General features: G+C 44.7%; 1 protein-coding gene across 4 annotated transcripts in view; it reads left to right on the top strand.

Moving 5' to 3' along the window:
- The window catches only part of AMBRA1 (autophagy and beclin 1 regulator 1), a 248,566-nt gene that overhangs the window by 113,068 nt on the left and 119,372 nt on the right, over positions 1 to 16,126 (top strand). For all 4 annotated transcript variants that reach the window (XM_049779573.1, XM_049779572.1, XM_049779571.1 and 1 more), the window contains one exon: positions 4,547 to 4,723. In XM_049779573.1, coding sequence (XP_049635530.1) covers positions 4,547 to 4,723 — 177 coding nt within the window. The remainder of the gene's footprint in view (positions 1 to 4,546; positions 4,724 to 16,126) is intronic.

Raw genomic sequence — 16,126 nt, 5'->3', positions numbered from 1 at the left:
TGAAATTTCAAAATGACAGAACCAAGTTCATTCAGGATGTTGAGTTTTGGGAGGCCACCTAGTTAGAGATAACTAACCAAAGGGCAATGATTTGAAAAAAAGAAAAGTTTGTGTTTCATTGAAGTATTTGCCAACGAGAAAACATTTGAAAAGTTCTTGAAGAAATTCAAAAATAAGCCAAGGCCTTTCTTTCAATGACACTGGCAGCCAGGGAGCAGGAATTGGGGGTTTAGGGAGAGGTTTGTTGTCGAAGTGATCCAAAATGTCTTAACTAGGGAGGGCTGCCCTGTGGGAGTGTTGCAGCTGGACTAACTAATTCTGTGAATGTTCTAAAACAATGGTGACTTGCACAAGATCAAGCAGTGCCAAAGCTGCACAATGTAAGTCTTTGTCCAAGAGCAGAATTCATAACGTGCCAGGCGAGCTGGCTGGTTAGTGACACAGGGTTAGATTAAGCTAAGTGAGCTTTGTTCTGTTAAATTCTAGGTCAAGAATTTCAAATCTGAAATTAACAACCCTTGGACCAAATGCATTCCAGGAATATTGAGGGATTTTGTTGTTGCCACAGTTGTGCGACGAGACCCCAACATGCTTTCAGAGATAAGAGCGAAAGTTTATGTTAGTCTCAAATCATATTTAATGTCCATTAAGATAAGAGGGTGCTTTCCACATAATTCATATACTTTGAAAAACCGAGACCGAGAACTTCTTGCTGTAAAGCATTTTCTTTTAGAAAAACAATGAGTAAGAAAAAAAGAACAGCAATGAGTGTTTTATCCCTACAGTGTTTAACCTGATAGTGTTCAACAATGAACAATGATTTTATTTTTAATTGGGAGGGGGCACACTTTGGTAGTGCTCAGGGTTTATCCCTGGTGGTGCTCAGAGGACCTTACAGGATGCCTGCACGGCAAACACCCTATCTGTAGCACGATCACTCCGGAGTGGCCCATTGGCAGTGATTCTTAAATAACACTATTTATTCTTCTTTCTTTCATGGTGACAAATCTCTTATTATTATTTATTTCTGCTTAGATCTCTTTATCAACCAGCGTGTCATGTTTTGTGGCATTTGGTCTTTTTGTATTTCCTCTTGAACACATTTTATGTTTTGTGGGGGAGGAGATGGCAGTCTTCCTTGAAGAAAACAAGAGGATTTATGTCAACATTTAAATTTTTTTCTTGGACCACTTTACAGTTTGATGCTTGTCCAATTCTCAGTAGGAGAATGGCGGTTGCCTCATTGCTAGTTGCTGTTTCTTTTGAAATGTTTACGCATATCTGACTTACCTCAGCACCAGGATACCTAATTTTTCTCTAATTTGCCTTAAAGAAACACACTTTTATTTTGGGGCCACGCCTGGTGACACTCGGGGGTTACTCTTGGCTCTGCACTCAGAAATCGCTCCTGGCTTGGGAGACTATATGGGACACTTGGGGGTTGAACTGAGATCCGTCCTAGGCTAGCACGGGCAAGGCAGGTGCCTTACCCATTGCGCCACCGCTCCAGCCCACAAAGAAACACACTTTATAAAGAGTGCCACTAATTCTTTTATTAATCATTGATGTAAAGTTTTATAGTTTAGGACAATTCCAGTCCTATAATGAGATGCATTGTTGATCTGCTGATTGCTGAAACTATGCCCCATACATAATTGAATGGTGCCTTTATTATTGTCAGCATTATTCTTTCTACCTCTACTATCATAATATTATAGTTTTTCTATTAGGGTTCTCTATCAGCAACCAAGAAATGAAATTCAAAATCACTTTCAAAATCAGTTACCTCACAAAAAGAATCTGTATTCTTTTCTTGAACCTTTTGTTATATTATTTTCTAGGTAAGTTGACTTCAGAATTTCACCAGTAGTTATAGATTTCTACTGGGAGACACGCCCCCTCCCCCAATTTGTTAACTATAAACAGCCCACGGATATTGAGTTGAGTTCTGTTGGTACAACATTTATGATTCTGAGTTGATCCCTATAAATATAATGGGGAGCAGGAGCCCAAACAGGTGAAACAAGTTGAAACTTTTAAGACCTGGTTTTTCTATTCTAATGACATTGGACAAGGCAGTTCTGCCTCCCATGCTTACCTGCTTTAGAAGGAGAAAAGTTTGGATCCAGGCATGCTGAATTTGTACCATATGCGGTATTTGTACCAGAAACACAGGCTTTTGAGTTCCCAAGATTGGCAGTTGGCATGCTTGGGAGTTGCATTTGATGGGTGAGTGGAATGGCACCACCTCCAAAGACAAGCATGTCAGAGGCAGTCTTAGTTCCTGTCACCATTGACTTTAGCATCTTCTTCAGCCTTAGTCAATTTACCAGGCATTTGCTGGAAGACTGTTCATTCAAGGGTAGTAGGGGGTCAGGCAGAAAGGGGTTTGTCAGCCCTTTCCCCACCACTTGAATATAGCATTTTCTTTTTACTTTCACCCAGTTCTTTTGGTATTTTTTTTGTTTGCTTGCTTGTTTTCTAGCTTTCCATTATAAAAGTTAAAAAACAAAAGCTCGGGGGCCGGGCGGTGGCGCTGGAGGTAAGGTGCCTGCCTTGCCTGCGCTAGCCTAGGACGGACCGCGGTTCGATACCCCGGCATCCCATATGGTCCCCCAAGAAGCCAGGAGCAACTTCTGAGCGCATAGCCAGGAGTAACCCCTGAGCGTCACAGGGTGTGGCCCAAAAACCAAAAAAAAAAAAAAAAAAAAAAGCTCATTGCTTTTTCTTTTTTATATTCAGATATAGAAGTTAAGGTGCCAGGGAATCTCCATTTGGGATCTCCCGGGTTTCTCTGTGTGTGTGTGTGTGTGTGTGTGTGTGTGTGTGTGTGTGTGTGTGTGTGTGTGTGTGAGAGAGAGAGAGAGAGAGAGAGAGAGAGAGAGAGAGACAGAGAGACAGAGAGACAGAGAGAGAGAGAGATGTAGTTTATGTAATCTGTAGTACAGTTGCCGTGTCCCTCTACTGCCCTTTTTTTGCCAAAGCTAAATGGTACTGGTGAACTGCACAGGTGTTATGTGTCTTTACCTCCTCTGTGTTTTTGGAGGATATGAGTCCTAGTGGGCCTGGGGAGTAAGAGTGTTTATTTCACCCTGGCAGGTTTTCAGTCAGTAAAATTTTTATTAATAATGTTATACTGGAAAGCTTTTCTGTTTGTTTTTGTTTTTTTTTTTGGGTCACACCCGGCAGCGCTCAGGGGTTACTCCTGGCTCTATGCTCAGAAATCACTCCCAGCAGGCTCAGGGGACCATATGGGATGCCGGGTTTCAAATCACTGACCTTCTGCATGCAAGGCAAACGTCTTACCTCCATGCTATCTCTGGCCCCTGGAAAGCTTTTCTGTTGCTATTCTTCACTTACTTTCTTAGTTTTGCAGCTTCAAATTAGACAGTAGTGTTTAGGGGGTGTAGAACAAACTTGAGAAAGAAGGAAATAGCGAATGTTAAGGGACACCAAATGATTTTAGGAGGTATCAACACTAAGTTGTAGTTGGAAGAATCCAGTTTAGACTAATTCAGTCACTGTTGGTAGAGGCCTTTGGATTGGTCCTCATATTGCCTTCTAACTAGATTTCTTTCAATTGCTCCTAAATAGCTGTGCATTCAAGGACCCTGGTTCAAACTCTTACAAGCACCTGTAGGAGACACCTCTAAAACCCAAAGCTAAGAGTAGCACCTCACCACTTCCGGGTGCAGCTCCTGCCCCTAAAAACAACAACAAAAACAAACTCATCCTAGTAAGGGAGAAGCAGAGGAGTGACCTTCACCTTGTAGATAGCTCAGTACCCAGATCTGATAACCCTTAGGATTGAAAACCCTTTGTCTCCCTACTAGGTCTTGACTTTCTCCCAGTTAAGTCTTACTTACTGTCTTTACCCTGAATATTTTCTCTGACTTACAAGTGTTTAAGAACAGCCTAGATGGGAGCGAGAGGCAAGAGGTTCAGAAGAGCTGGGCCACAACTGGAGCCTAGAAGGGAGCGAGAAGCAAGAGGTTCAGAAGAGCTGGGCCACACCTGGAGCCCTGTGTGTTTGCAGGCAGCGACATCCTGGTGCCAGAGAAGCTGGTAGTTGCCTTTTCTGTTCATTTTCTCCATCTCTCGGCTTGTTTTCTCTGCTGTCCAATGGAGGAAGAGATGACCCATAGTTGACTGCTGCGATCTCTTTTGTTTCTGACATTTTTGACTATGGACAAGTAGGGGAAAGATGAGAGTCTCCATGAAGGACACCCCTGGAAGTGAAGGGGCATCCCTTCAGTGCCTAAAGGAAAGGGCCTTTTCTCTTCTCCTTTCTTGGGAGGGGCAGCTGATGATCAGACGATGACTGATTCAACAGCCTCTTTGCCTGCCCTCAGAGCAGCCGCACGGGGGAGAGTCGGATAAGCATATTGTGCTGTACAGACCTCCTGGTGAGTTAAATGCCCTTCCTTCCTCGTGTCTCCGGAGTTGGCCGTGGCAGGGAGACACCATGGGCGAGCTAGATCTCTCTCTCTCCCAGTGTTGCCCACATCCGTGCTAGTGTGTGTTTGTCCATCTCTGTCTCTCTCAGATTGTCTCCTGCTGCATACTACGCCCAGAGGATGATCCAATATCTCTCGAGGAGAGACAGCATTCGTCAGCGCTCCATGCGCTACCAGCAGAACCGGCTCCGGTCTTCCACCTCCTCTTCCTCAGACAGCCAGGGTCCATCCGTGGAGGGAACCGACTTGGAATTCGAGGACTTTGAGTAAGTTACCTGCCAGCTTGCTGCCTTCCCTCCCTCTCCTCTCAGGCTGCCATCCCAAGTTGGCCATGGTCTGAGCAGCAGTGGTTGGCCCCTGGGTTATTATTTATGAATAATAGGATGGAGGGAAGATGCCCAGGCACTCCCACTTCTGGCACGGGCACCTCTGACTCACTGGCGCCTGTGGGAGCCGCCCCTGGGTCCAGGCCAGCATGGGGGAAAATGGCCACTGCGCTGCAGATGGCCTGCTCCCTGGTTCTCTGTGGCCTGGCAGTGGCGGGCAGTGGCGTGCCCTGTAGTTGTCTTCACAGCAGGGAGTGGGCAGTTTGGTATTCTTCTTCTTCTTCTTTTTTTTTAAGTGAATTTGTTTTTGTTTGGGAACCACACCCAGAGGTGCTCTGTTACTCCTGGCTCTGTGCTCAGAAATCACTCCTGGCAGGTTTGGGGACCATATGGAATGCCGGGGATCGAATCCTGGTTGGCTGCATGCAACACAAACATCCTACCCATTATATTATCACTCTGGCTCCAGCATTTTTCGTTCTTAACAGTAGGGAGACCCATTGCAGAGGAAATCCTGAGATTCTCTGGAACACTGGATCTCAAGTTCCGTTCTACTTGGAGTCTGGAGCCCTGATATAAGCCCTCTAAGGCTTCCTTCCACATCCTGTGCAGTGGTGGGAGTCCTTTGAACATCGCCTGTCAGATCAGTGCAGCCCCAGAGACTCTTCCTTGCCCTTCTTTTTATATGTGTGTGTGGGGGCTACTGGGTGGGTTGTCTAACTAAAGGAACATGGTCAGCCCCAGGCCCCAGATTTCCATGCTCCCAGTCTTGACCCACCCAGTGCTTTCCTTTCTCTGACTTGAAGTCATAAACTATAACTCTTGTATTTCCTAATGTCTTGTGGCTAATCTTCCCTGGGTGGCAGTGAAGTGGACATCTGGCTCCTGTTTTGACATATATGTTTTGATATTCTCAAACCTTTAAAGCAGGAGAGGGTGACTGGCAGTTAAACATCTTTTTATTTTTTTATTTTATTTTATTTTATTTTATTTATTTTTTTTTTTGCTGGCAGTATTGCAGTAGGACAACTTGTCAGTGTTTCTCTTTTGTTTTTTTCTTTTATGCCCTTCACATGGCTGGAGTCTTGTCAGATCAGAGTTCTTGCCTCTCTCAACATTCTCTCCCTGCCTTGAACTGAAGGATTCATTTGTTCCCCAGGAACCACCTTGCAGAAGAGCATGATAATGAACATGCTTGCAAAATCCCTTTGCCACAGAGGATTAAGAAGGCGGGAACAACCTTTGTACCAATTTGCCTTCCTGGTGCACTCCTTAAATACACTCGCAATTGCGTACTTGGAAGCAGTGGGCAGACTAACTGGGAGGTTCATTTGTCTGAGGGAGATGTAAATGTGAAAGAAATGCAAGGATATCCTGAAGTTGCTGTGGCATGACAGGTAGAGCTGGAGTGACAGTCCTGTTTTTGATGAGGGGCACAGAGCCCCACCAGCCTCTCAGCATGCAGCCTCTGCACTTTATCCGCTCTTGGAGAAGGTGCATTGGCAGCAAAAGCAGAACAACTGTTTCTTTAGCCAGGCAGTAGTGAGGTCTCCTCCAGAGACAGGAGATGTTTCCTGCATGGAGGTCTTTCTAGGGGAGTAAGTTGTGTTGTGCCTCCCAAGTCTGTTGGGACCCAGTGCTGCTGGCCAGTTTTGTCTCCAGACACCCAGGCCAAGCTGTTATCTCTGTGCAGCGGAGCTCCCTGGGGCTGCTGCTTTGGAGCTGCCTCTTGCCTCGTGACTTGTCCTTCACAATGGAGTTCTGGGTTCGTTTAAAATGTTCTGTTCTCATCTTACCTTCTCTTTCTTCTGCTACCACCTCCTCCGTTCCCCTGTCCTCCCCGCTCTGGTTTTCTTGTGTCAGACTCTGCCTCCTCCTTGTGCTCCCCACAGCCCACCTGTGCTCTCACCTCCCCTCGCTTCAGCACGACCTGAAATTACACCGTTTCTTCACCTTCCGTGCACCGACCCACCACGGTTTCTCCTGTGGGGTCCTGTACGGCTCCCTAGTTAGAAACAATAGGCTGGTTTCTCTAATGGCCCTGCTGAAGGGCCCTCCCTGGGTGTTTGCCTTTCATTGGGGTTGATGCAGACTGTAATCTTGTTTTTAATAGCAGCTGAGGATTAGTCACCTCCATATTTGTAGTCTAGGTCTTCTAGCGAAGGGCGTTTCTGGCTTACCCTCTGTTGATTCTTTCCCTGTCTCCTTCCCTGCCCTCCTCCCCACATGCAATTGAGTGCTGTTTATGGTTTACTCCTCTTCTCTTACTCTCTGGGCGGTCAAAGGAGGGAAGGGGGAGAAAGTAAAGACACCTAACAGTCCGTTTTTACTTCTCTGCCCTCACTCTTTTCCTTAGTGTTGATAATGAGAAGGAAAGTTAGTAGTCTGGGTAGTCTTTCAGGTAGAGAAGCAGGTAAGTTAAGTGGAACCTGGAATCATAACACCCAGGGTCCCATCAAGAGCCTGTTCCTCACCATCTCTGTCCACCATACACCTGGCCCTGTTATCTTAATACTCATTCTTGCCCTCTATTAAATCATGCCTTCTTTGCTTGACCTGATCCAGGATAGAAAGTTTCTAGGATACAAAGGGAACCGTTATTCAGATTCTCTTTGTCTTACATCATCCATCAGATGCAAAGTATCAGCTGTAATAGTGTTTCTCATCCATGAGTGAATTTATAATTGACAAAACATCTATAATATATAGATTTATAACATACATCATCTCTGTATAACTATAGCTGTGCATATCTGTGTGCACATAAATGAGGTCATTGTTTTTCCATCGTGATACTTTCCTAAATAAAGATACTGAAACTTGACCAAATCAGATATGTCTACATTGGAGAATAGGAACACAGATGTCTAGTACTTGACTTTTATTGACCTGCAGATTTAAAAGCCTTTAAAAATGACGTAAACAGCATCTGAGTTAGTGCACCACGAGCTTCTTGGGGAACAAGGCTATAGAGATTTATCTCGAGGCAGGCTAGCTTGGAAAGCTGGTAACCATCGGGCTCAGTGTTCTGTTGTTTGTGGTCTGGATTAATGACCAACTTCCCCGGCAGGCCTCTCCTGGTGTGTGTGTGTGTCTGTGGCAAGGATGCAGACCCAGGAATGAGGACTCAGTGCTTATCAACTTGCCCAGGTAGACCTTCTTGGAAACTGCTGTCAGCAGGTCTGTCTGAAGCCCTCAGCACCTGCTTTCACATAAGGTTCTCAGGCAGGGTGGAGATGTGAATACCCCAAACTTTGCTGCCTGTCTGCTTTTGAGCCTAGATTACCTGCTGTCAATGGAGATAGCAAATAAGCCTAAGGTCAGTTCCCTTTATTGTGTTCACTGTTCTTCACTTGTGTCCCAGGGACTGCTAAAACCCATAAATGAGGGATTTTGTTTTATTTTTTTTTAAGTTATTGTTTCACTGTCTTTGCCTCCTTCTTCAACAAAGAGGAATGAAACTCTCAGCCTATATGTAATTATAACCTAAGAATCACAGCCTCTCCCCCCCACACCCCATTGTTTACATGTCTCTTCTATAGCTGCTTTGCCTTCTATGGCAATAAATAGAGTGAACTAGAGTGTCCCCTCGTGAGAGGATCTTTAAGTCCAATCAGTCCGTGGATCATCTGTGTCCAGCACACCCATCACCCACTAGCCATTACATTTAACAGCTTATAGTATTGCTGGCCCAAAAGAAAACAAGCGCTTCGTTCATGATCTTGTAACCCTGGGCTCTGCTTTGTGGAAAAATATCTCCATGAGAATTTTTGTCTTTTGCCTTAATCGTTTGAGTCTGGAGCATTAATACAGTGAGTAGAGCATTTGTTTTGCATGTGGCTGATCTGGGTTCGATTCTGGCATTCCATAAGATCCCCTGAGCCCTCCAGGAGTGATTGATTCTTGAGTGCAGAGTCAGGAATAACCTGAGAATAACCTGTGTTCAGGAATAACCCTGAACGCTGCTGGGTATAGCCCAAAATCAGGAACAAGAATAAAAAAAGATAAAGATAAAATCTGTTGAAGCCATTAAATTTATTTCCTTAATTTTAAAAATTTTGTGTGGTTGTATTTGGGTTCCAATTATCCAGAATCCATAATTAAATATATGAAAACGGTTCATTGGGCTGGGGCTGGTGTAATAGTACACGGATAGGGTACTCTGTACAGGACTGAACCATGGTTTGATTTCCTCACCCCATATGGTCCTTTGAGCCCACCACAGTTGATCCCTGAGTACAATCTCTCATTTTTGAGTGCTCTTTAGATTGTTTAGCTTGTCATGATCTATTCCAGCAGGATCTCATGTACAGGGGAGCCTCTTGGAGAAAGAGATGCTGCTCTCACAGATCCCATCACTAAGCACCTTCTAACAAGGATACATCTGGGGAGGGCTCTGAAGACTGGTGCTCAGCTCTGTCCCTGGTTAGGTGTGGCTTGGGCTCAGTCCTTGCTTTCAGTTCAGAATTTAGTGGTCTTTATCTGCCACCCTTCCTGTAACTGAAATTTAGTCATATTTTACCAAATAAATAAATACCCGTCTACACACACTTAGTGGATAGCAGTTACTACTTGCACACATGTGTGTATGTATTTAGGGTGCTGGACCAGTGGGGCATACAGTGCTGGGAACCAAACTCTGTATCTTGTACTGCAAGGCACTCAAACTCCTTCCTCAGCCCTGATACTACGTACCCTGTCATCTCTGATAACCTTTTCTGACATGACTTGCTTTAAGTTCTTGTCACTAGACATTGTAGTAGAGGGAAGCTACTAGGTAAATGTCATTGGAACACTTGCTCCTGTTGGCTTGCCCAGGCCTGGCATTTCTAGGACTTGTCACTACTTAGAACAAATGGAAACTGAGTAGTCAGAGCAGAAAAGGGAACTTCTTCAGATGGGATGATGTGTGCTTCTCCTGAGACTGAGTTGCCTTTGCCTCTTCCTTTGACTTACAAACCTGTTTTTGTTTGTTTTTTGTTTATTGGCCATACCGAGATATGCTCTGAAGTTAACTCCTGCTTCTGCATTTAGGAATTACTTTTTTTTTGGTTTTTGATTTCACGCAGCAGTGCTCAGGGATTACTCCTGGCTCTCACTTAGAAATTGCTCCTGGCAGGCTTGGGGGACCATATGGAATGCTGGTATTTGAACCACCATTCTTCTGCATGCAAGGCAAACGCCCTAACTCCATGCTATCTCTCCGGCCCTAGGAATTATTTCTGGTGGTAGTCAAGGAACCATATGGGATGCTGAGGATCAAACCCCAGTTGGCCGCATGCAAGACAAACTCCCTACTGTTGTATTGTCTGTCTCTCTGGTCCCAACAGCTCTAGATGTTTTTTAAGTACATAATAAAGAAGGGGCCAGAATAATAGTACTGTGGTTCAGGCACTTGCCTACTAACCCATAGTCCCTGAGTACTGCAGGCAGCAACCCCCAAACATAAACTTGAAAGTAGCCCTTGAACACTAACTTGGGGTTGATGTGCACCCCCACCCTCCAAGTCAAAAGAACATACAAACAGAAGAGTATATCTTAAAAATAGGACCAGAGGGCCGAAGAGATAGCACAGCAGTAGGGCGTTTGCCTTGCAAGTGGTCGACCCAGGACCAACGATGGTTCGAATCCTGGCATCCCATATGGTCCCTCGTGCCTGCCAGAAGCAATTTCTGAGCAGAGAGCCTAGAGTAACCCCTGAGCGCTGCTGGGTGTGACCCAAAAAACAAAAAACAAAAAGAAAAGAAAGAGAAAAGGACCAAGGACTGGAGAGATCGTAGTGCAGGTAAGGCCTGCTGGGAGCAGCAACAACAGCAGTCCATCAAGGAACATTTCAGGAATTCTTCTTGTTGCTAAGTCTGGGTAGACTGTGAAGACCAAGATACATAGCAGATGATGAGCCCAAAAGTTAGGGTGGTGGCCCTCTGTGTGTCTTACAGAGATGGACTCATAGCTGTGAGAGGGTGTCATTGATGAGTGCTGTGCTATGGAATAATAGGATCAGCTTTTGACATAAATATTCTAAAGATAGTCTGTGATAAAGTGCCACTAGAGTAGGAGACAGCAACTTCACTTGAAAGCAATGTTTCAGGAGATGTGAGGGGGCCTGATCAAGCTCAGATCAGTATGAAACTTCCACAGGACTTGGATCAATTGCGATGGAGGAGAGGGTCTGGAAGGAGATTGCTAATAGGGAAGAGCTTATGCAAAAGGAGATTCACATGGTTTATTTGAGGACACTGATTATACTGTAGATCTAGAGAGTGATTGTGTGTGTGAGAAAGACAGACAGACAGACAGACAGACACACAGATGTGAACATGGAAATCGTGGAATGCTTGGCTGAGAAGTTCGTTTTTCTTTCCAATTTTATTACTTTATTTAAACTGTGTGGCTTACAAAGTTGCTCATAATACAGTTGTTTCTGGCATTCCGTGTTTAAACATCAGTTCCACCAACAGTATAACATTTTCTCCACCATTTTTCCCGGTTTCCCACCCCCCCCCCCAAGCCTCCCTCCCTTGGCAGGCACAAAATAATAATTTACTTAACATTGCTTGTTACAACTAAATGGTAATAGAATTATCAGGGTGGTTGGGGGAGGAAATGCCAGTAAAATAAAATTTGTGAAAATTGTTATATCTCGTAGTGGGGTCAGTAAGTCATTTTCTGAATGTTTATTAAACTGTTAATTGCTAATTGAGCATTCTATGTTATTGGTTTCTCTTTGTTGAGCTTAGGTGGCTTCCATGCTACCTTCCTATCTAATTTGGTGTGTCCCTATGGGTGTTTTAATATTGAGAAATGTAATTTTTTTTTAACTTTATTGGTTGGTTGGTTTTTGGGTCACAACCAGTGGTGCTCATCGTTCACTCCTGGCTTTGCACTCAGAAATCGCCCCTGGCAGACTGGGGGAGCATCAGGGATTCCAGGAATTGAACTGGGTCTCTCCCTGGTCTGCCGAACACAAGGGAAATGCCCTACCGCTGTGTTATCTCTTCGGTCCCAGTATTGAGTAATTTGAAAGTATCACACAGCTGCAATTGTAGCTTCGCATGCCGGGAATTCCAGAATCTGCGAAGCAGGACCAGTAGCTGTGGGGAGTGGGTGTAGCTTCCAGGAAGGATGGTGGGGATGCTTCCCAGCCCTATTCCAAGAAGACTCCAGAGTTTGCAGCCCCCAAACCATCACACCTGGAGATTTTGTTGGTTTGGTACCTCTGTTGAGATTCATTGTGACTTGGGCTTTGGGTGTGTTGGCAGTTGAGGGGTGCAGCTGCAGCTGCTGAGCCATTGGCAGGGCAGGAACTTGGCCTGCCCTTCTCCTAAGGGTGCCCCAGAGTTTTCAGCTGTGAGACCTTTCCCATGAATTTTTGCAGCTTGGCTCACATTTCTTTTTTTTGGGGGGTGGGGTGGGGTGGGTTTGGGCCACACCCGGCGGTGCTCAGGGGTTACTCCTGGCTGTCTGCTCAGAAATAGCTCCTGGCAGGCACGGGGGACCATATGGGACACAGGGATTCGAACCAACCACCTTAGGTCTTGGATCGGCTGCTTTCGAGGCAAACGCCGCTGTGCTATCTCTCCGGGCCCCTGGCTCACATTTCTTTTGAGAGTAAAATGAGCCTGACATGAGTCCTGGCTGAAGGTCTGGCTCAGTTTTTGTCTGGGAGTCAGCCATTTTTCAGTATGCATTTTTGGTAGCTAACTTCAGCAACTGCAGGGTAGGATGATCTAAAGTGGCAAGTGTATGGCTGCAGGGAAATTTACCTAGAAAGCAGTGGGTGTTGGTCAGGAGAGATAGTACTGTATGTAAGGTGCTTGCCTTACACAAGGTTGAGCCGGGTTCTATTCCCTATGGTTCTCCAAATGACTTTAGCTCTAGTTAGTCCTGAGCACTAGTTTTGAGCACTGCCTCCCACCCCCAAATCAAGCAAGCAGTCAAGCAGTGGGTGTAATACAAGCAGGAACATAGGAGCACTATATTCTAGAGATTGGGTGTCAGGCTGTCGTGTTTTGGAAGAGTGGGGACTGTTGTGACTGTTCCTGGGGAAGCAGCTGCCACCTGTTCTAGGAGCCGAGTCTTCCAAGTAAAATGTGGCCCAAGTACTATTTCACTCCCCCCGAAGCCAATTTCATCTAAATGGCTAAAACAGCAGATGACCTCCGGAACAGCTGTGATTCACACCAGGCCCCCTTGTGCATGACCTGTGACCTCCACAGTATGACAGCTGTTGTCTCAGAACTAGCCTTAGGTTCTAGTTTTGGTAGACTGTCATTTATCATTTGAACTTGGGCAAGTTAAGTGTCTTTCTCACCCTCAGCTCCACCATCTGTAAAATGAGATCAGCTCTTCTTTGAAGTTCTCTTTCATCTCTCCAGGTCATTCATATATATATATATATATATATATATATATATATATATATATATATATATATATATATATATATATATATATATAAAGAAAATTTACTTTATATTGGATCTTTGTTGAAGTAAACCACACGTAGAAGAACCTGACTTATAGTCAGCAAAGGGAGACTAAGAAAAAGTCTCAGAAGTGAGGATACATCCGAGGGTCACCGACAGGATATCTGGGACCTGTGGAATCTCCAACAAGTTGTGAAATACAGGCCCAGCTGAGTCTTGTCTTTGTATTGAGAACTTGAGCCTTGAGCTTAGAACTGTATTATACTGTTGGCAACTTTAGAACCAGTGCTCTTTCTGGGCAAGTGAAAGACATGAATATTTATTATGAGGAATGTGGAAGAGAACGAAATGGAATATATCTGGATTGTGCTTGGGCTTCAAATGGGAAAAATACAGATGGAAAGAATTAAATAGCCAGGAAGGGGTAGGGGTAGGGGGAGATAAGGAGGGCATAATCACTTAGAAATATATATTTATTTTTTAACATAAAATGCACAATAGGAACAGATATTTGCATAATGTATGCAAATGAAATTAAAGGTAGAATAAGGGGGGAGAGAAACTTATAAATGGTAATTATCTGTTATATTACTATTCCTTGGGGGAAAATTAAGCCTCCCTCATTCCCAGAAACCTGTTCGGCAGCTCTGATGAATGATGAGCCTGTTTCTTGCTCCCAGAAATCTAAGCTTTCACTTTGATTTATTGGGGGGAGAGGGCACACCTGGTGGTGCTCAGGGGTCATTACTGCATATGTTCTGGTGGGAGCAGTTTTGCCATGCTGGGGATTGAACTCTGGACTCCTCCATCTGAACCTGTGTGCCAGCCCTTAGAGCCCTCCGTTTAGCCAAAGAATTCTAAGCTTTTAGGACTGAGCACAATCAGTAAATGGGTGTGTATGTGTGTTTCAAAGGCCAACTGTGTGTGTGTGTGTGTGTGTGTGTGTGTGTGTGTGTGTGTGTGTGTGTGTTTCAGAGGTCAACCTTCCCAGTGACAGCTTTTATTGTTTAGAGCAGGGGTCCTCAAACTTTTTAAACAGGGGGCCAGTTCACTGTCCCTCAGACCATTGGAAGGTCTAACTATAGTAAAAACAAAATTTACGAACGAATTCTTATGCACACTGCATGTATCGTATTTTGAAATGAAGAAACAAAACAGATACAAATACAATATGTGGCCCGTGGGCCATAGTTTGAGGACCACTAGGAGAGTAGTAGCAACAGAAAAGCAGAAGAAGAAACAAGAGCTGGGAGAAGCCACTATTGTATTTTATTTTTTTCAGAACTGTCTAATTGTCATCAAAATCAAGTGTGTGTTGGCCTTTTGAGCCTTTTGCTGCCAGAGTTTCATTTATAAAAGCCTGAGTCTAAGCCATTTGTCACCGAGAAGTAATGACAACCTCACTGTCTGTCTGGTCAGGATACAGACAGCAGCCTGTAGGTGTATTTCTTCATTCCTCTAAATTACAGCTTCACTCGGAGGCACTTAATCCCAGGCATTTATCCAGAGTTGCTGCTGTGTTTCTCTCTTATTCCAGAGAGGCATTTTCTTGTGTTTGGCACTTGTCTTGGATATTTGATTCTTTGAAGGGTGTTTCCTCCATCCCCCCCAAAATCTGCTACAAGAAAGTCTGATATTTTTTCCCTCATCTCCTTCTCAAATACCCCTCTAAGTGTTAATCAGAGAAGCACTGAGTTCAACTGGAAAAGCCATTAATATCTCAGCCGGCTTCTATCCTGCTGACTTACAGGCAGCTTATGACTGATGAAAGTGATGAGGGTTTCTCTAAAAGTTCCCTGAAAAGTGTTGTGAGGACGCAGGCTGTGAAGGAGGAATAGGAGCAGCATATTTGGCCTGCTCGGCTTGAAGCTGAGCGGTTGTGGTTGCCTTGTCGAACCACCATCCCCTGAAGGTCGTGGACTTCATTGGATTACCCATCTTCACTAAGCTAAATTGCCTCTGCTCTTTCTCCCAATAGCCACTGGCAAATGTCTCTGTGGGCTCAGTATCCCATCTCAAGACTGGGCAGGTGGCTCACTTCCCTTGCATGTACGAGCTGTTGGGTTTGCTCCCCTGGCACCATTAAAAGAATGAGAGGCAGAGAGAGAGAGAGAGATCTCTTTTTTTAACTCATTTTACCTTCTCATGCAGCTGGGTTGCCTTTGTCTCATCACTGAAGTGAGTGACAGTCTGTGTAGTTTTCCGAACACATCATAATTCTACCCCTTAATTCCTTTGCCCCCTTTTGAGGCCTTCTTACCATTTTCTCCTTCTGCTTCTACCTTTGCTGCTTTGCACTGAAATTTATTTCCTCACCTCAACTCCTGATGATGAATCCTCCATTTAGAGTGGTGATGGAGAGGTGTGGGCAAGGCATAAGTGAAAGTTGTGTAAAAGGAAAGGGTTTTCAGCACAAGCATGGGGGAGGTGGAGGAAGGAACAGGATCAGAAGGAACAGTGATGGGAACCAGACTGAGACATCACATCGCTCTGGACCAGAGCAGAGTTGAGAAGTTGATCAGTTGCTCTTTGCACTTCTCAGTGATTGGGGCTGTGCCTATTGTGTTCTTGGAGTTCAGTGTGTTGGGACCCAAACACAGGGCCCTCTGTCTATTTCTGGATGTTCTGACATGAGCTATCTTACATTTCTGCTTTGAAAGTTTGGGGGGGGCCAGTGGTTAAAGCTTACTAAGTACTTGGTTCACATGTGTGAGACTCTGGCTTGGTTTTGGGCACCACACAAAGCAAAAACCAGACTTCTCTGGTATTCAAGGTCTTTCTCTTGATTTTAGGGTTACACCCAGCAATGTTCGGGGTTTATTCTTGGCTCTGAACTCAAGAATCACTCCTGGCAATGTTTGAGAAACAATATGGGGTGTCTGGCATCAAACTGGAATTGGCTGTATACAGAGCA

This window comes from Suncus etruscus, chromosome 9 (assembly GCF_024139225.1).
Source record: "Suncus etruscus isolate mSunEtr1 chromosome 9, mSunEtr1.pri.cur, whole genome shotgun sequence".
In the NCBI taxonomy this organism is placed as follows: Eukaryota; Metazoa; Chordata; class Mammalia; order Eulipotyphla; family Soricidae; genus Suncus; species Suncus etruscus.
The sequence above is the reverse complement of the archived record's forward strand: the minus strand, read 5'-3'. Positions and strand labels throughout refer to the sequence as shown.